Below are 15,760 nucleotides of genomic sequence, written 5' to 3'. Positions count from 1 at the left end.
TTAAGAGTGTTTCTCAAAAGTGCTGCGCTGTTTCGCTCGAGCATATTTCTCGTTTTTTCGCATTTTATTGCAATCTTTCCCGATTTGACAATATTTTTCCCATTTTTTAAGAGTGTTTCCCAAAAGTACTGCGCTGTGTTTCTCGAAAATATTGCTCGTTTTTTCGCAATTTTACAGCAATCTTTCTCGATTTGACTATATTTTTCCATTTTTTAAGAGTGTTTCCCAAAAGTGCTGCGATGGGTTGCTCAAACATATTTCTCGTTTTTTCGCAATTTTTCAGCAATCTTTCTCGAATTGACTATATTTTTCCCATTTTTTATTAGTGTTTCCCAATAAGTGCAATTAGGAAACATGGTATTTTTTCATTTTGCCAATTGCCATGTTTTACCGCTTGCCAGTAAGCTGCCACTGCCAGGGGCAGTTGCCAGTGGCAGGTGCCACTTCCACCATTTACACCGTGCCCGTAACAATGTCAGGATAACAATGGGTTTTAATGCTGGAAACGGTTATAACACATTTGAACCGATTTTAGCTATTCACTTAGACAAGCTAGTTTTTTCATAAAAAAATTTCTGTTAAAGTAAGTGAAAAATATGTGCTTTACCTGGCGGCTGGTTGAACCATGCCGTTTATAACAGTTTCCATTGGAATGTTGTACTGTCCATCCACATTTGGATGCAAAAAAAATCCCAAGGAAACTGCGATCTCTGTCTTCGAAGGTTCATACCCGTATCGTTCAATGAGGCATTCGCAATGACTTGCCTGTAGCCTGTAGGCGTACAGATACATCATATCTGAATTATAAACACCGCAGAAAAAAATGAACTGCAGTGCTTCCTAAAAAATTGTCATGCACTGCACTGCGTACGTGCAATTTTGATAACGTATAAACGGTATATTTACTATCTGCTGGTAAACTGATCGCGGAAACCGTCAAGTTTTGTCCTTATCGAAATTGTAAAAGTCAGAGCGTTGTCGTAAAAGTGTTGTCCTTACCGATGACGCTTGTTCCCGATACCAGTGAAACCTCATCGTACGTACACCGCCAAGAAACGTACACCCTTCTGTAGATATTACGTACGAGAAATGCTGTTTACCGAATTTCGCCGTATACTAGAGTACAGGGGGGAATCTCTACGTACGTACACCTCAGCGTTGCGTACACGTACAGCAATTTTTTTTTTGGTTAAGATTCTTCTTTATTGATTTCAACATGTACAAGCAAAATGCCGTTTTACACTTAAAACTCAAATATTGAATAGCTAAAACAAATGGAACAACTCTTCCAGTTCTTTTGAACAACCAACAGTACCCAGAACAGATGCGGCATTTCCGCGCTGAATTTCGACGCTTATACGCTGCCACAAAAACTCGGTAGCGCGCGCTTCTCTATGCGTCGGCCGACTTCACTGATGAACTGACGGGTACTGGCGCTACAAGTTCCCGTAGTCTCAAAGGAAACTGGTTGGAGAAAATAGCGATCAGTCAGTTCCCTGTAGTTGTTCCTCTTTTGCTCTTCCGCGTCTTCTGCTGCCGATCCCGCTTCCTCCGATGAGCCGGCAATGTACTATATAGCGAATGTATCGCACACTGTAACATCCCAAATCAATGGGAGGCCGTTCTTCCAAGGGAAAAGAGATAAACCGTCCGGCCGCTTCCCATCTAACCTGCTCAATCCAGGTGGCTCCAGAATAGAAGGCACTTTTGCTGATCCCAAGCTGCGTTGAATAAGGCTATTCAAACTTGCGTGTCGCCTGAATCTCCCTTGACTTTTCGAACATGACAAACCATGCAAACCTAGAGCATCAACCATTTCCCCGCAACGGCATTTGTGTTGCTTACAGATCTGGACTCCCAATCGTAAAGCAACAGCGATTCGTACCGCAGCGTCGTCCAACAGTGTGCCAAGGCTAGCAACCGGCAAAGCAAACAACCAGGCACTGGCATTCTTAGTAGAGGCGGCCAACAAGCGAGCAGAGGCGATAACGTCGGCATCCTCCTTTAAGGCTTCCAGCTTCCTGATAGTCAGCATGTTCGACCACAGGCGTTGATTGCTTCGGTCTTCTTTAGCAGGGGCTGATTTTCCAGTTAATTCTTCCCAGCGAAACTCGACTTCGATCCGGTCATCAGGGCAGTCCTCGGGCACAATACTACTGACCAGCTCGTCAGTCGCATAAAGTGAAGACAGATGTGCTGGGGCTGCAATTTCTTCCGCTTTTGGTAAACCTAGCCCACCTGATTTCACCGGCAGAGAAGCTTGCCTGTATGTAACATCGTCCATCTTGACGTTTGTGATTTCCTCGGCCTTAGACTTTATCAAATCGTCAAATTCTCTGAGCTTCTCTGGGTATTTGTAGCAGGGCGCCGCTCTGAGAATGTACATGAGACGTGGCAGGGACATGCTGTTTCTGAGTAAGAATAGAGACTGATGTGCCGGCAAAACACCCAAAGATTCTGTCAGTTTCTTAACTTGACTGATTTTACAGTCCAGGGCACGCTCAATAGACCAGTCAGTGAGAGGAGCGCCAAGCAATTCGAGTGTCTCTGGGGTTACCAGTTGAATTCCGGGTGCAACCGCATTAAAACGATCATAGATCCTCAGTCGTTCTTCTTCGGTACCGCCATACACAAACAGCTCGCACTTGGCAAAATTAAGTTCCAGGCCGAGTTTGGAGGCTTCGTTTTGTACAGTGATCAAATCTTCCAAAACAATTTCTGGGTCGTACAGCAATTCTCCGTACCGCATAGGAATTTAACTGTACGCAGTCACCTCGTGAATGCGTACACCGCTGCTTCAGAACTGAAGATTTTAAACTTTCTATTGGGAAAGTTGTGAAAATCAAAGAAATAAGGAGAGCTTAATCGCAATCACTAGCTTTTTGTATCCCGAGTTAGATTTTAATAATATTTTCGGTTGAAATGTGTGCAAGAGAATTGTTTTTGTCTGTGTACTGTTGTACATGCACACAAATTCATGCAGTTTTGTATGAAAACAACTAAATTACGTGTATTTTTAGGGTTTTGCACAGCATTTCGTAGTGGGGCAGTGCCCCTAAGTGTGCATTCACCCCCAGGGGGCTGGGGGTAGCTAATTTGAATTCCGTGCACCCCTGAATTACGTACGAAATTTTCTGTACGGAAGTGCACGTATTTCAGAGGTTTCACTGTACGTCCAAATAGCGAAACCACACAACCAAGGATACAGCTCTTTAACAAGCACAGTGGGGCTGCTGATACGTCCATGCACCTTTGCGAGACCGCTACGCAAAACGACGCCATTGAAGACAAAGCCACCACTGACCATGTGGGCTCTAAACACCGTCGCTGCATTTCGGGACGAGACCGTAAGGGTGGTCTCGTCCCAAAATTTAAAGAGCAAAGCTAGTTGATTTAAAGCAAAGCTAGTTGCGATACAGCAACTTCACCTCGCAAGGTAGCTTCGCGTGCCGTAACTGTAGGCGTGGCCGGCCACTGCATACAGCCACCTCGTGCGGCTGAGCAACCGTAAAATCAGCGAGATGCGCTTCGAATCTGAGACTCACTCTTTGAATCAGCCGCTAAGTCGCAATGTCACCGCTTAGGTTGGTGGTGGGGAGGTGCCTCTCCGGCTCAGGAAATCAGAATGAAAATTAAAATAAATGAAAGTACTGTAATTTGTTAAACTGGTGATACGAGAAAAAGCCCAGTCTAAAGTTCTTAACTAGTCGCGTGACCTTTAACATTTTCCTGCAGCTGCAGACAACGATTGGGAATTCCCCCGGCACTCTCAATCAACCGAAATGACTGATGTGTCCCTCACAGCATTCACCTCGCCGCACGAAGTGCCTTTGCGAGCAGGTACGCTGCACGATGCGTGGAAGGCCTCCAGCCGAACGATGACGCACAGCATGCGCTACCGCCTTCTCCTGCTGGCAGTGCTGGTCAGTGTAGTGGGATACGGTGTGGACGGCTGCCCTCTGGCCGGTCCGAACCCGGGTAAGCGCTGGCAGGGCCACCAATATTATCCCGGGACACGTGCTTGTCCCATAATTTCCATCGCATTAACACAGTGCCAACTACAATTTCACGGGTTGCGCCAAACTCCTTACTGTTTAAGGGATTTGGCCCGGTACATAGCATTAAATTCGTGCACATCCACGGGAACTTTCGCTGTCGCGCACTCCCAAACACTTTTTTCCATTGCTTTATGGTAGTTTATAGCCAAATGACTTGTATACAGAGGCGTGAAGTCCGTTTTCGCGCGCAACATCCGGTTCGGGAGTAATGACTGCTACAAATTTTCAAAAAGTTTAAATGCATTCAGGTGTACCAAAAGTCTCATTATGGACCGATCCCTTTCAAATTTTGTGCGTAAATGCACATAACCATGAAGATCGTTCTTACACCGATCCACTGTTCTAGCATGTTTTTCAAATTTTAAAATGAATTTCAAAAATTTTAAAAATCATTTTAAAATTCGAAAAAAATCGTGGAAGTCTGGATCCGTGTAAGAACGCTCTTCATGGTATGCGCATTTTCGTGCAAAATTTGAAAGGGATCGGTCCATAATGAGACTTTTGGTGCACCAGAATGCATTTAAACTTTATGGAATTTTCTAATAGCTATAACTCCCGAACCGGATGTTGCGCGAACAAACGGATTTCACGCCTCTGTATACGAAACATTTGGCTACATAATGTCGAAAAGCAATTCAAAAAAGTGTTTGGAAGTGCGCGAAAGCGAATAATCCCGTCAATGTACACGAATTCAGTGCTATGTACCGGGCCAAATCCCTTAAAGAGAATCATTAAGTATAACAAGTAAATCTTGAGAGGAGTCAAGTTGTCACTGCGGTAGACATAGTAAAGGGGCGAGCATTCCTAGCGCAACTTCGGGCTAAATACGCGCCATCAGTAGCCTTAGGTTGAAAATTACGGGACAAGCCTGAAAGTCGATTGGCCTTGCAGTGCAGCGTTGGCGGGCAGCAGAGGTCGTGGAGACGGCCCCGTACTGGGAGACTGACCGTGTCGTCGACCTCTCCGCCCTGGAGGACGCCGCGGACCTTGTGACGACGACGACGATGCAGCCACTGCCCGATACCGTTACTGTCGAGGTGGGGGACCGGGCGTGGTTCGAGTGCAGGGTGGCCACGTCCGCACTGGCGCAGCGGATCGTCTGGCGCCACCAGAACATTGCAGTGCAGCGTTGGCGGGCAGCAGAGGTCGTGGAGACGGCCCCGTACTGGGAGACTGACCGTGTCGTCGACCTCTCCGCCCTGGAGGACGCCGCGGACCTTGTGACGACGACGACGATGCAGCCACTGCCCGATACCGTTACTGTCGAGGTGGGGGACCGGGCGTGGTTCGAGTGCAGGGTGGCCACGTCCGCACTGGCGCAGCGGATCGTCTGGCGCCACCAGAACATTGCAGTGCAGCGTTGGCGGGCAGCAGAGGTCGTGGAGACGGCCCCGTACTGGGAGACTGACCGTGTCGTCGACCTCTCCGCCCTGGAGGACGCCGCGGACCTTGTGACGACGACGACGATGCAGCCACTGCCCGATACCGTTACTGTCGAGGTGGGGGACCGGGCGTGGTTCGAGTGCAGGGTGGCCACGTCCGCACTGGCGCAGCGGATCGTCTGGCGCCACCAGAACACCACCACCCTCGGCGTCAGCAGCTACGCGCAGAGGCACTTCGACAACGCCGCTGTCCTCTTTATCCGCGGAGTCAGCCTCGACTCCGGCGGGACGGTGGAGTGTCTCCTGCCCTGCCATGACGGTGACCTTTGCGTTGTGCGCACCTTCCACCTGCAGCCGACGCCGCGGAAGCTGCGCGCCGACGAAGTCTTCGTGCCGCCGATGCACAGCGTGACCGTCCGCAAAGGGAGCTTCTTCATGACGTGCCGCGGCCGCTTCGACTGCAGCCAGACGCCGCCCGCGTCGCACTTCCTCTGGAAGTACGGCTACGGGAACTACGTCGTGGCGGCGCCCTTTTCCGCACTGCTGGGCGGGGACATCCCCGATCTGCTCAACGGTTCCGTCACCTTCGACCGGTCGGCGCCGGGCGCTGCCGATCCCTTCTGTTCCAGCACGCTGACCCTTACCCTGCGCGAGGAGGGCTATCCCTCTCCCTGGTCCATAACGGTGCACTGCTGGGTCCGCACCCATGTCCACCACCACCACTGGTTTACGCAGCGCGCATTCGCTCGTATCGCGCGAGCGCAGTAGCCAGCCGTGGAGTGCCGCGATTAATTGTAAATTTGTAAGGCACCGCAGCACCATGTATTTGTCATTTTATATGCTTGTTATTGTTATTGTTAATGCATGCGTGATAAGCACGCCAAGAGGTGTCTGTAGCGTTGTTTTCCCAGGGACTCCGTTTTTATTTTGTCTTACTGGGCGTAGGTGGCTTTGCACAAAAATATTCACATCGTTTACCAAGTGCACCAAGCTGCAATACATAAATTTAAAAGAAATGTTTATTTGTGTCCTGTAGGTACTACAAGCGAAACTGTTTATCGTATAGTGTTTTCCCTGTTGACATCACCAGAACTTCTTCGTATACGAAAAGAAAATATGAAAAAGTACGCTGGAATCTCAATAGATTTTGGTAACTGGCAAGTTCACCGATAAATTATAAAATAACAAAAATTATTAAATAACTAGAAAATTGCTCCCGCTTAATTTTATCATGGACGCGGTAAGGTCGACAAAAAAATTCACACTGGTGGTGCGCACTGTGCACTGTGCAGCTCTGCAGCACGATGAACTATTGTGCACAGATACAACGGGATGACAAAATCCCAGGAAAACAAAACCTACATCATTGCTGCCAGCGCCCGGCTAGTGTACTACTCTACGTCTTGGCTGGACACGTCCTTGTACAGTGGGTGTTGCAAGTTCACGACGTACAACTGAACAAGTTGTACGTACAGTTGTACGTACAACTGTACGTACAACTGTTCATACGTCAATACATCTCCGATTGCCTTCGAGATGGGACTCGTCGGCTATGGCCATTGTGAAGGAACTGGGCAAAAGGTTACAACAGCACACAGGAGAACGCCGATCGCACGAATTTCTGCGTCAACAACTATCGCTGCCCGCTGTAGATTCAGCGCGGAAATGCAGCATCCATCCTTGGCAGTTGGCACGATGGACGGAGTCAATAGTTTAAACGAAGTTTTGCTGTTGTGAATCACATAGCGTGTTTCTTTTTCTATTCCCAGAACTGTGCGAAGATTATTAATAGGAACTGTACAAGTGCAGCGATGTGTACTTATTCTCGTTAATGTGAATCTACGAGTACATGTCCGATCTAGGTGTGCCTATAGCAACTGTAATGAACGTGACAGCGTTGCTAGGCTACGAACACTATTTAGTTGATTTCTTGCTGCTGTCCCGAGCGACATAAAAGGTCGGGAACGGTATCGCCACTGCCACAGACCTGAAACGGGCGAAAGAGTTTTATAGACAGCGGTTATCTATTTAAATGCAACCGGGAAACGCGATATGTGTTCTGATTCGATTGGGTATTGGGTACAATCCCCGAGCAGGATAGCATAGAAGAAGTGTTTTTGTTATAAAACTCGTTTTTTCTAGTACTCAGTTTGTACTTACATGACGATACTTATTAAAGGCTATGATACACATCTTACAATGCATAATTACAGTATTATCTCGCTACAAGTCACGCACCCTGCAGCGAGATGGGCCGTGGCACTCCGCCCGACTGTCGCTAGTTTCCCTACCGTATGTCCGTTTTCCCGGCAACAAATCAATGTGTGGAGCGCTGTACAGAGTATATAATATACAGTTACTTATACTGCTCACGTCCTGTGCACAGCGTGACTAATATGGATTCCAACTTCTCTTTGACCTGCACAGGCAGCCCGACCGGACTGCAGCCAAAATGATTTCAAAATGAACCGTTTTGGCTGCAGTCTAGCCGGCCCGGCCTCGACATCGCACTTCACCTGCAAATTGAAATTGCTGGTAGTGCTGCACGAAGCTTGTCAGTTTGTTGTACTTGGTTGCATGTGTTTTGTGCTGGCTTACTGGAACGGTTTCTTTTTGTTAGAAAATCATAAGAAACGCTGAGTCGAACTGTTCCTGCCGGAGAATGACGCACAGCATGCCGATGCGCGAGCGTTGTCTCGTCCTGGAATACTGCTGGTCAGTGTAGCGGGATGCGGCGTGGAAGGCTGCTTTCTCGGCGCTCCGAGCCCGGGTAAGCTGTGCCGTATAGCTTTTCGCCCAATGATATTATCTCGGCGCAGGTGGCACTATCTCTCTAGTCCGCTGATTTACTCCTTGTGTAAGGGATACAGATAGAGCAAGGAATACAGATTCATGGGTTACGCTAAGATTCATACCGTGGCCCGCCACGTCACGCTCTCTGCGCGTTAAGGCGCTGCGGGACGCGCGTTATGGCCTTGCCACGCGTTATGTTAAGTTGTCGGCTGAGGCTGTTTTTTCACAGGGTGCGTATTTGCCATGTTTGTAACAGGAGCACTATGGTCACTGTCACACCACGTGTAATTATTTGTGGTCACTGGTGTGAATATATACGGCCAAGGTGCACATAGTGATAGTGGGATAGCGGTGCACGTAGGGATAACAAAGTGCGAGGAAAGCAGTCTCCGTCTTTGCGGCCGTCAGCCGCCTAGACTGCTGCGTTGTGGCAGAATAATCATGTCTTCATGCATCGCGCAATATAAGCAACTAAACTCGCAAGATGAGCAAGTACTTGTACATATTACATAATCGTACTTCCATGTACAGTGAAACTCTCTACAACATACACCCTCCGTTCCAGGCTTTCTGAATGTTACAGAGGGGTGTGTGTTATACAGAAGCTCTGCCCCCAGGGGCACTGCCCTCAGGGGCACAGCCCCCCGGGGGTGTTTCTTAACAAAACAATTAACAAAATATCAGAGTGTGGACATTATTCGGTCTGAATGTTGGTTTTGCTGCCCTTTTGTACGCTTGGAGTTGGAAGATCCGGTACTAAACAGATTAAAAACAGAAGCCAGAACTTTCTTTTAGAGACACCGAAATGGTTTTTTTCCCCCATCCTAGCCAACCGTATGTTACGCAGGGATTGAATAAGCTGGTAAAAATTTTACCGGTTCCATAAAAGGTGTATGTTATAGCTGTAAAGGGGTGAATGTTGTACAGAGAACTGCCCCTGTGTTATAGTCTACCGGACGGTTTGGTTCCCAACCTCATGTATGCAGTAAAGGGGTGAATGTTATAGGAAGGTGAATGTTAAGAGGAGTTTCACTGTACCGTACATGCATTAATTTTACACTGAACAAAATTATTCGTTTTTGAAGTTGAGTATTATCTCTAGTGTGCCTTAGCAACTGGTAATATAAATATAAAGTAAGAGCGTTGGTACGCTACGTTTAGTTAGTTGTCTGCTGCTGTCCCGAGCCAACGGCATAAAACATCATGTCGTGCATTATTTCATTGCAAATCATGGTCAGTGCACCTGCACCGGGATGGGCCGTGTCACGCCGGCCGACCGTTGCTAGTTTCTACACCGTATGTCAGTTTTACCGGCAGTACAATGTACATCAGTGCGTGCATGCTATATATACTGCTCACGTATATACTACACTGCATTTCAGCGGAAGGCCGAGACCAACATGGTCGACAGGGCCACTGAACTGCAGAACAGGAGGACAGTTCAATTGCGGCGTCGGCCATTCTGGCATCGGTATCGGTTGATGTCTCGGCGAAATCGGCGAATGCCTGCCATAAGCGGCGTCTCCAAAAACTGAATCCCTTTCGCACCTTAACCGCAGCTGCGCCTTAGCCATTGTCGTGCCAATTAAGCAGCATGACCCACATGAATCCCAACTTTCCTGTGGCCTGCAGCGGCCAGCTCGACCGGACTGCAGCAATCATTTTGGCTGCATTCCAGCCGTCCAGGCCGCGGCATCATACTTCATCTGCAAGTTGGACGGCCGGGCACTGCGTGGCGGCGACGTATCCTGTTTTGTACAACTTATTATTTTGTACTACAGAGAATGCGATAGGGCGCCGCCACAAAGCACAGGCTACAGATAGTTAAATCGTCCATAAAAAAACCCTATGTACCGTATTTTCTATTGCATCAACAGTCAGCACATGTACTTGTACAGCGACAAATATCTGTACAAATTCACCGGCCACATACGCTAAGCTACACTAGTTACGCTTGTGATGTACCTTTACGTTAGAAAAAATACAGAACAAGCTTGTATATGGAGTGTAAAGCTGTGTCCACCAAGTTGTCGTTTAGGTGTCCTGCCACTTGGGCCACCTGACATTTGGGCCACCTGACACTTGGGCCACCGCACATTACGGTCTCTAATAACTGATCTGATCAGGAAGATGTTTGGTAAGTAGAAGGATGTGGAGTAAATTTAACGGCAACGGCTCACATCTTCAGCGCATGAGTTCGATTTACTTATGCAGCTACAATAGTGCAATACTGCAATCTAACCCATGGAGACCCTGTGTATCCGTTTATATGCCAACAAAAACAAAAAATCCATAAGATTAATGCAAGCTTGTTTTCGAATCATGTGTACTTACTAGTACGTTGTTAATGCTGCAAGTTGCAGAACTGTTATTAATAAGCCAATGTTTAATTTTTTGCGTGCAGTAAAAATAAAGAAGCTATCATTCGTATCGAAAGTGTTTTATTACTTTTTTTCTGTTTTTGAAAGTATTGGTGGCCCAAATGTACAGTGGCCTAAGTGTCAGGTGGCCCAAATGTCAGGTGGCCAAAGTGTCAGGTGGCCCAAGTGTCATGGCGCCGTCGTTTGTCGTGACGGTGTTTAGCCACAATGGCTGAGCCAACAACCAAGTACGTACCCGTTTAGTTATATTTTCTCGACCAATCGCGAGAATGTTCTACCGACGATTCTATTCTCTTATTGGCCGTCTAACCTGCTTGCTATGACGTTCTCTCCAAGTCCACAGTAGCAGTAAAATGAGCTAGTTTGAAAATCAGTTTTTCTTTGATAAAATATGCTTGGTTTATTCATAATATCTGCGCGAGCGGGCTATGGTCTTTTCAGTACCGGCGAATCAGTAGGTACCTTCAGCAGTGACTGACTTATGATAATGCTGCCCAACGGACAGTGCGCGTCATGCTGCTATGTCTCATTCAGAGATAACGCAAGCGTTGTGCATTGGTTTGTTGCAACAGTCAACACATGCCCACTTTAAGGCAACACTGCCAAACGGAAAATCTAGTCTCGACTAGATTTTGCGTTGGGCATCGTTGACTTATCCATGCACTGTGCGCGGTACACGTTACCGGTGTACAGTACACGGTGAGTGCAGTCTGCATAATAATTTTGTTATTAACAAATTTGGTATTAACAAGTTATAGATTTAACATAATTACGAACGCAGAGAGAAGCATATGCTACCTTTAATTTAATGACTTCGAGATGGCATTCATTACTAATCAGTGGTAATTTCGCGCAATAATTATTAATTAAGCAATATTAAGTCTAACTAGATAGTCATTCAAGACGGCAGTAATTAGCTTTACCGATGTATTGAAAATAATTGGACATTTAGAGTAACATTTTCGCGCTCTTTTTTTGCATGTGCGATGTGTAGATGCATAAAGTGCATGTACTCGGTTGTTTATTAACAGGCTGACTTAGTGTAAGTTCGGTCATTCACTTATCGCGGCAGTGACAGTTGGTATGTTATCGCATTATTGGGTAGTTTTTTACGCTTCATTTGTTGTTACTCACTGCCACATGGCTTTCGGTAAGGCTGACTTGCGATAAGCCAACAAAAATGAATTTGTATAGTGTGCGTCAGATAAGTGTTTTCCGATTTCAAGCAATATTTATTTCGAAAAATCGTGCAGTTAATTGTCAATGTCGTCCAGCATACGAAATCAATACGCAGTGGTAATATAAGAAAACAACTAATAAAGCAGCAGCACTACGCCTGCGGAATATCGGACAGGATAAGCTTAGAGAATGCTTGACAGGAACTGCCACCCGGTGCGGCGGCGGCCGCTATCACCACGCGGCTGACCTCCTCCCCTTAATATAATCACCTCCCGCAAAACATCGCTCCCACTGTCCGACGGTGGTGTCCGGATACCACGGCAATCACCTATATCGCCAAGACGCCCGAAGAAGCAGGCTATTCAGCCACCATGGCAGAGCCAAATAAAAACCACAAGCACGGATTTGTACGTGGTCTTTCTACTTTCTCTCTTCTGGTTTTTGAAAGAAACGATGGTTGCATGCAGTAAAGAAGCTAAATGTAAGATACTTGCAATGTATCGTACTGTATGCAAGCATGCTAAATGCTAAATATAAGATACGATACACACGAACGACACAATCGCTTTCAGCTGTGGCCACGGTCACTTTGCCACTGCTGATGAAATTATTTTATTCTATACCCTGTTTTCAAATTGCAGTGCATATTGCTGCAAATAATCGCCGACGGGCGGTGTATTACATAGACTGTGATCTGGCAGTGGATCGCTTTTGGGTGGACATTACAATTATGACCGCGGCTCAGGAAATGGCCGGGTAAGCTGCGCTGCGTGCAAACCGTAATACTGTAACATTATTTTGAATAATTTAATCAATGCAAGCATCTCCAGCGCAGCAAAAATGTCAAAATTGATATCGGTGTTGCTGCGCCTCCGCCTGGCGATCAAGCTCGTTGCAAAAAAGTAAAAATGCAGCGCTCCGGTTGCCTAGTGCGATGTGCCCATACCATAAAATTATTGTATATTTGTGCATGGCTTACAGAGTGGTGAACACGTACGTATTGTACGAGTGCAGCGACCTGCATTCTCGTGAATGGGAATTAGGGACCATCCATAAATACTTGTTCCATTTGAAAAGGCACACTGGAGATCAGTGTGTCTTAGCAACTGGTGATGAAAGCAGGCATCGTTGCTACGCTATGAATATTTAGTTTCTTCTTTGCTGCTTCCCCTGCGGCATACAACATAATGCCGTTCGATACACCTCCTACAATGCATCAAACTTTTCTATGACCTGGACAGGCCGGCTGGACTGCGATGAAAATGATTCGGCACCCCTTCATTAACGTTGCGGCGCCGTATCCTGTTTACTGACTTTATTGGTCAAATCAATCCACAATACACGAATCTGAAGGAAAAAAAACACGCTAAACTGTAACAGAAAAATTTCGTTCAGCTTATCCAGTCTGTGATGATGTGACATAGCAACGTACAGCAGCAGCGTAATAAGCTGCCAGTATGACTGTGGAGAGCTGTGCGAATAAATGACATGGTGAAGACGTGACAATCTGGCGTGAGGAATCTACCTCATTGCCGTGAAAAGGTGTAAAGTGTCTACGAACAGTGTGGTCATGCCTTCGGGAAGTGCTTCAGCCATGCTGTCGGGAGGAAGGAAAGAGGACACCGGTGGATTGATGAGATTTGAGCCAGCCGCGATGACCTGGCGATAATGGCAGTATCGCTACAAAAACTATGTAGCAACTGCACAAGGTCACGGACACGGCCGAGCAAAATGCGGTGCTGCTGGACGCCTTAGGCGTGGAGGCGCTGGAAATTGTCAGAGTAGAAGTCTCTGCCCTCAGGACAGCCGCCCCATCCGCCGTCTACCTGGTTGTCTCAAGCTCAAGCACAAAAATCTTGATCTCAGCCAACAACGGCGATGGCACAGTGGCTGTGCTACGTGGATCACACACTCGGTAGCCAGCGGTTCGATTCCGCTCCGTCGCCATTTTTCAAAATTTCCTCAACAGGAAATTCTTTCAGACTTCATCTGGCCGCCCTCCCTTCGCTGAGATACCCACGGACAGCCGTCTTTATGGCAGCCTCTGATAAAATCCTTATTTCCATGTGCCTGCCTGGCAGTCCGGACGATTTCACCGCTGGCCAGCTGGCGGATAAACTGGAGCAAGCGTTTGTGAAGAAAACGCTGAAGGAGACGGAGTGGGCGTTGTACTTCAGAATTAAGCAGGAACCTGGAAAGACGCTCCTTGAGTTTTCGAACAGGCTACGCCGAAAAGCTACGGTTGTGGGGTTTCCAGCGACGGTGTTGGAGCAAAATATGATGGTCACGTTCACCAATGGACTGGCGAACGAAAACACCAGGCTGCACCTGATGTCAAAGACACGCACGAAGCTGGAGGAGTGCCTGGATATTTGCGAGCTGTATGAGCTCGCCCGGGGGACGAAGGAGACCACGGAGATGGTTGATGTAACGAGAGTCCGCGATGGGCGTGGCCCGGATAAAGGTCACGGACTTGGTGGCCGTGGGGACAGACCAAAAGGGCGAGAAAGCCAAGGCGACAACCGCCGCGGCAGGAGCGGCAGTCGGGAGCGAGACTGCGAAGGCGGAAGCGAGACGCCGCGGTGGTCATATAACGCTGGCGGATGTTATGGATGCGGGAGCGCGACCACCGCAAGGCCGAATGCTGGGCGAAAGATTTGCGGTGCGGCAATTGCGGCAAATATGGCCACATTGCCAAGGCTTGTCGCGCCGACCCAAAGGAGAAAGAGCAGCAGAGGGATGGTGCACGGCGTACCAATCTGATAGAAGAAGAGTTCGATGTGCTACAGGTCAATGTGGATAATGATTTCGACTGTATGGTTAAACATCAGCCTAGTTACACCAGGCGAGAGAGTAGCCGCCCTTGGAGATGCAGCAAGGACGGAGATGCTATTCTGGATACTGTGCTATGCGAGTTGGCTGCCTTGCACAAGAAGGTGGACAAAATGGCACGACGCAGCACAGAAGCGACTCCACGATACTGGAGACCGGTGGAGCATCGGCGATATCAGTCGGAGCAGAACCGGACAGTGGAAGAACTTTCGGCGATTCAAATGGCAGAAGACTGCGATGTTCGGAAAAGCGTGGTGGCAGTCAGCGACGCCGGAAACACTAACGGGGTCAGTAATGAACAGCCGAACGGTAAAATTGGATGTGTACCCGCGACGGAAATGGAAACGTCCTCGAACACTGGACAGGTTAATACTCGCAGTCAACTGAAGCGCGAAAAGAAGCGGAAAAAGAAGGAAGCACTGGAAAACACCGAGGATTCTTTGAATTTAGTTTTCGAATAATTATTTTGGTGTTAATTCTAAAGTTTCATTATCGAATAATTCCATATTATCATGTATTTCTCTTTAGTGTGTTTCACACACTGGGGAAGGTGTGATGATGTGACATAGCAACGTACAGCAGCAGCGTAATAAGCTGCCAGTATGACTGTGGAGAGCTGTGTGAATAAATGACATGGTGAAGACGTGACACAGTCCTTCCATCGTGCCCAGCACTGACGCCGAATTTCCCCGTTGAATTTCTTTGGACAAACGCTGCCACACAAATTCGTGCGAGCGTGCTTCTCCGGTGTGCTGTTGCAGTCTTTTGTATAACAAACTCTTTTGTGTAACATCCTGTTTTGTATAACAAACTGGTCTTATAAGGAATGGGATAGGGCGCCGCGACCAAGTTGCGGCGCGGTGCCGGTGTTTGGCTTATCCCCGACCTGCACTACGTTAATGCCAACACCAACGTGTCGGGATACTTAGGACTCCGCTACGCTATGGGTCATCAATATTGTCCTAAACAATCCTGAATGTGACCCTAAAATAATGGGGAAACTGCCCAGAGCCTCGATCCCGGGAACAAAGATCCTTTATTCCAAGATCTGAGCAAGGCCCAAGCAGAGAAATCTAGAGAACTTACAGCGGCGAAGCCGCATGCATGCATCGGACCGCTGCTGTGCAGCGTCGAG

General features: G+C 47.7%; 2 protein-coding genes across 2 annotated transcripts; one reads left to right on the top strand and one right to left on the bottom strand.

Moving 5' to 3' along the window:
• Positions 1-1,487: 1,487 nt before the first annotated feature.
• LOC129600865 (uncharacterized) lies at positions 1,488-2,715 on the bottom strand. Its single transcript, XM_055499500.1, has one exon. It carries the CDS (start codon positions 2,402-2,404, stop codon positions 1,571-1,573), a length of 834 nt encoding a protein of 277 aa, XP_055355475.1. The 5' UTR covers positions 2,405-2,715; the 3' UTR covers positions 1,488-1,570.
• Positions 2,716-13,857: 11,142 nt separating this feature from the next.
• LOC129600874 (uncharacterized) lies at positions 13,858-14,387 on the top strand. Its single transcript, XM_055499506.1, has 2 exons — positions 13,858-14,220; positions 14,286-14,387. Exons 1-2 carry the CDS (start codon positions 13,858-13,860, stop codon positions 14,385-14,387), a joined length of 465 nt encoding a protein of 154 aa, XP_055355481.1.
• The last annotated feature ends 1,373 nt before the right edge of the window (positions 14,388-15,760 follow it).

Source organism: Paramacrobiotus metropolitanus, unplaced genomic scaffold (genome assembly GCF_019649055.1).
Source record: "Paramacrobiotus metropolitanus isolate TYO unplaced genomic scaffold, Prichtersi_v1.0 Parri_scaffold0000200, whole genome shotgun sequence".
Taxonomy (NCBI): Eukaryota; Metazoa; Tardigrada; class Eutardigrada; order Parachela; family Macrobiotidae; genus Paramacrobiotus; species Paramacrobiotus metropolitanus.
The sequence above is the reverse complement of the archived record's forward strand: the minus strand, read 5'-3'. Positions and strand labels throughout refer to the sequence as shown.

Excerpts from the sequence above, each read along its gene's own strand:
- LOC129600874 (XM_055499506.1), top strand. The coding sequence starts at position 13,858 with ATGTGCCTGCCTGGCAGTCCGGACGATTTCACCGCTGGCCAGCTGGCG. Across the intron at positions 14,221-14,285 it reads AGACCACGGAGATGGTTGAT|ACCAAAAGGGCGAGAAAGCC; the intron begins GTAACGAGAGTC and ends CCGTGGGGACAG.
- LOC129600865 (XM_055499500.1), bottom strand. The coding sequence starts at position 2,404 with ATGTCCCTGCCACGTCTCATGTACATTCTCAGAGCGGCGCCCTGCTAC.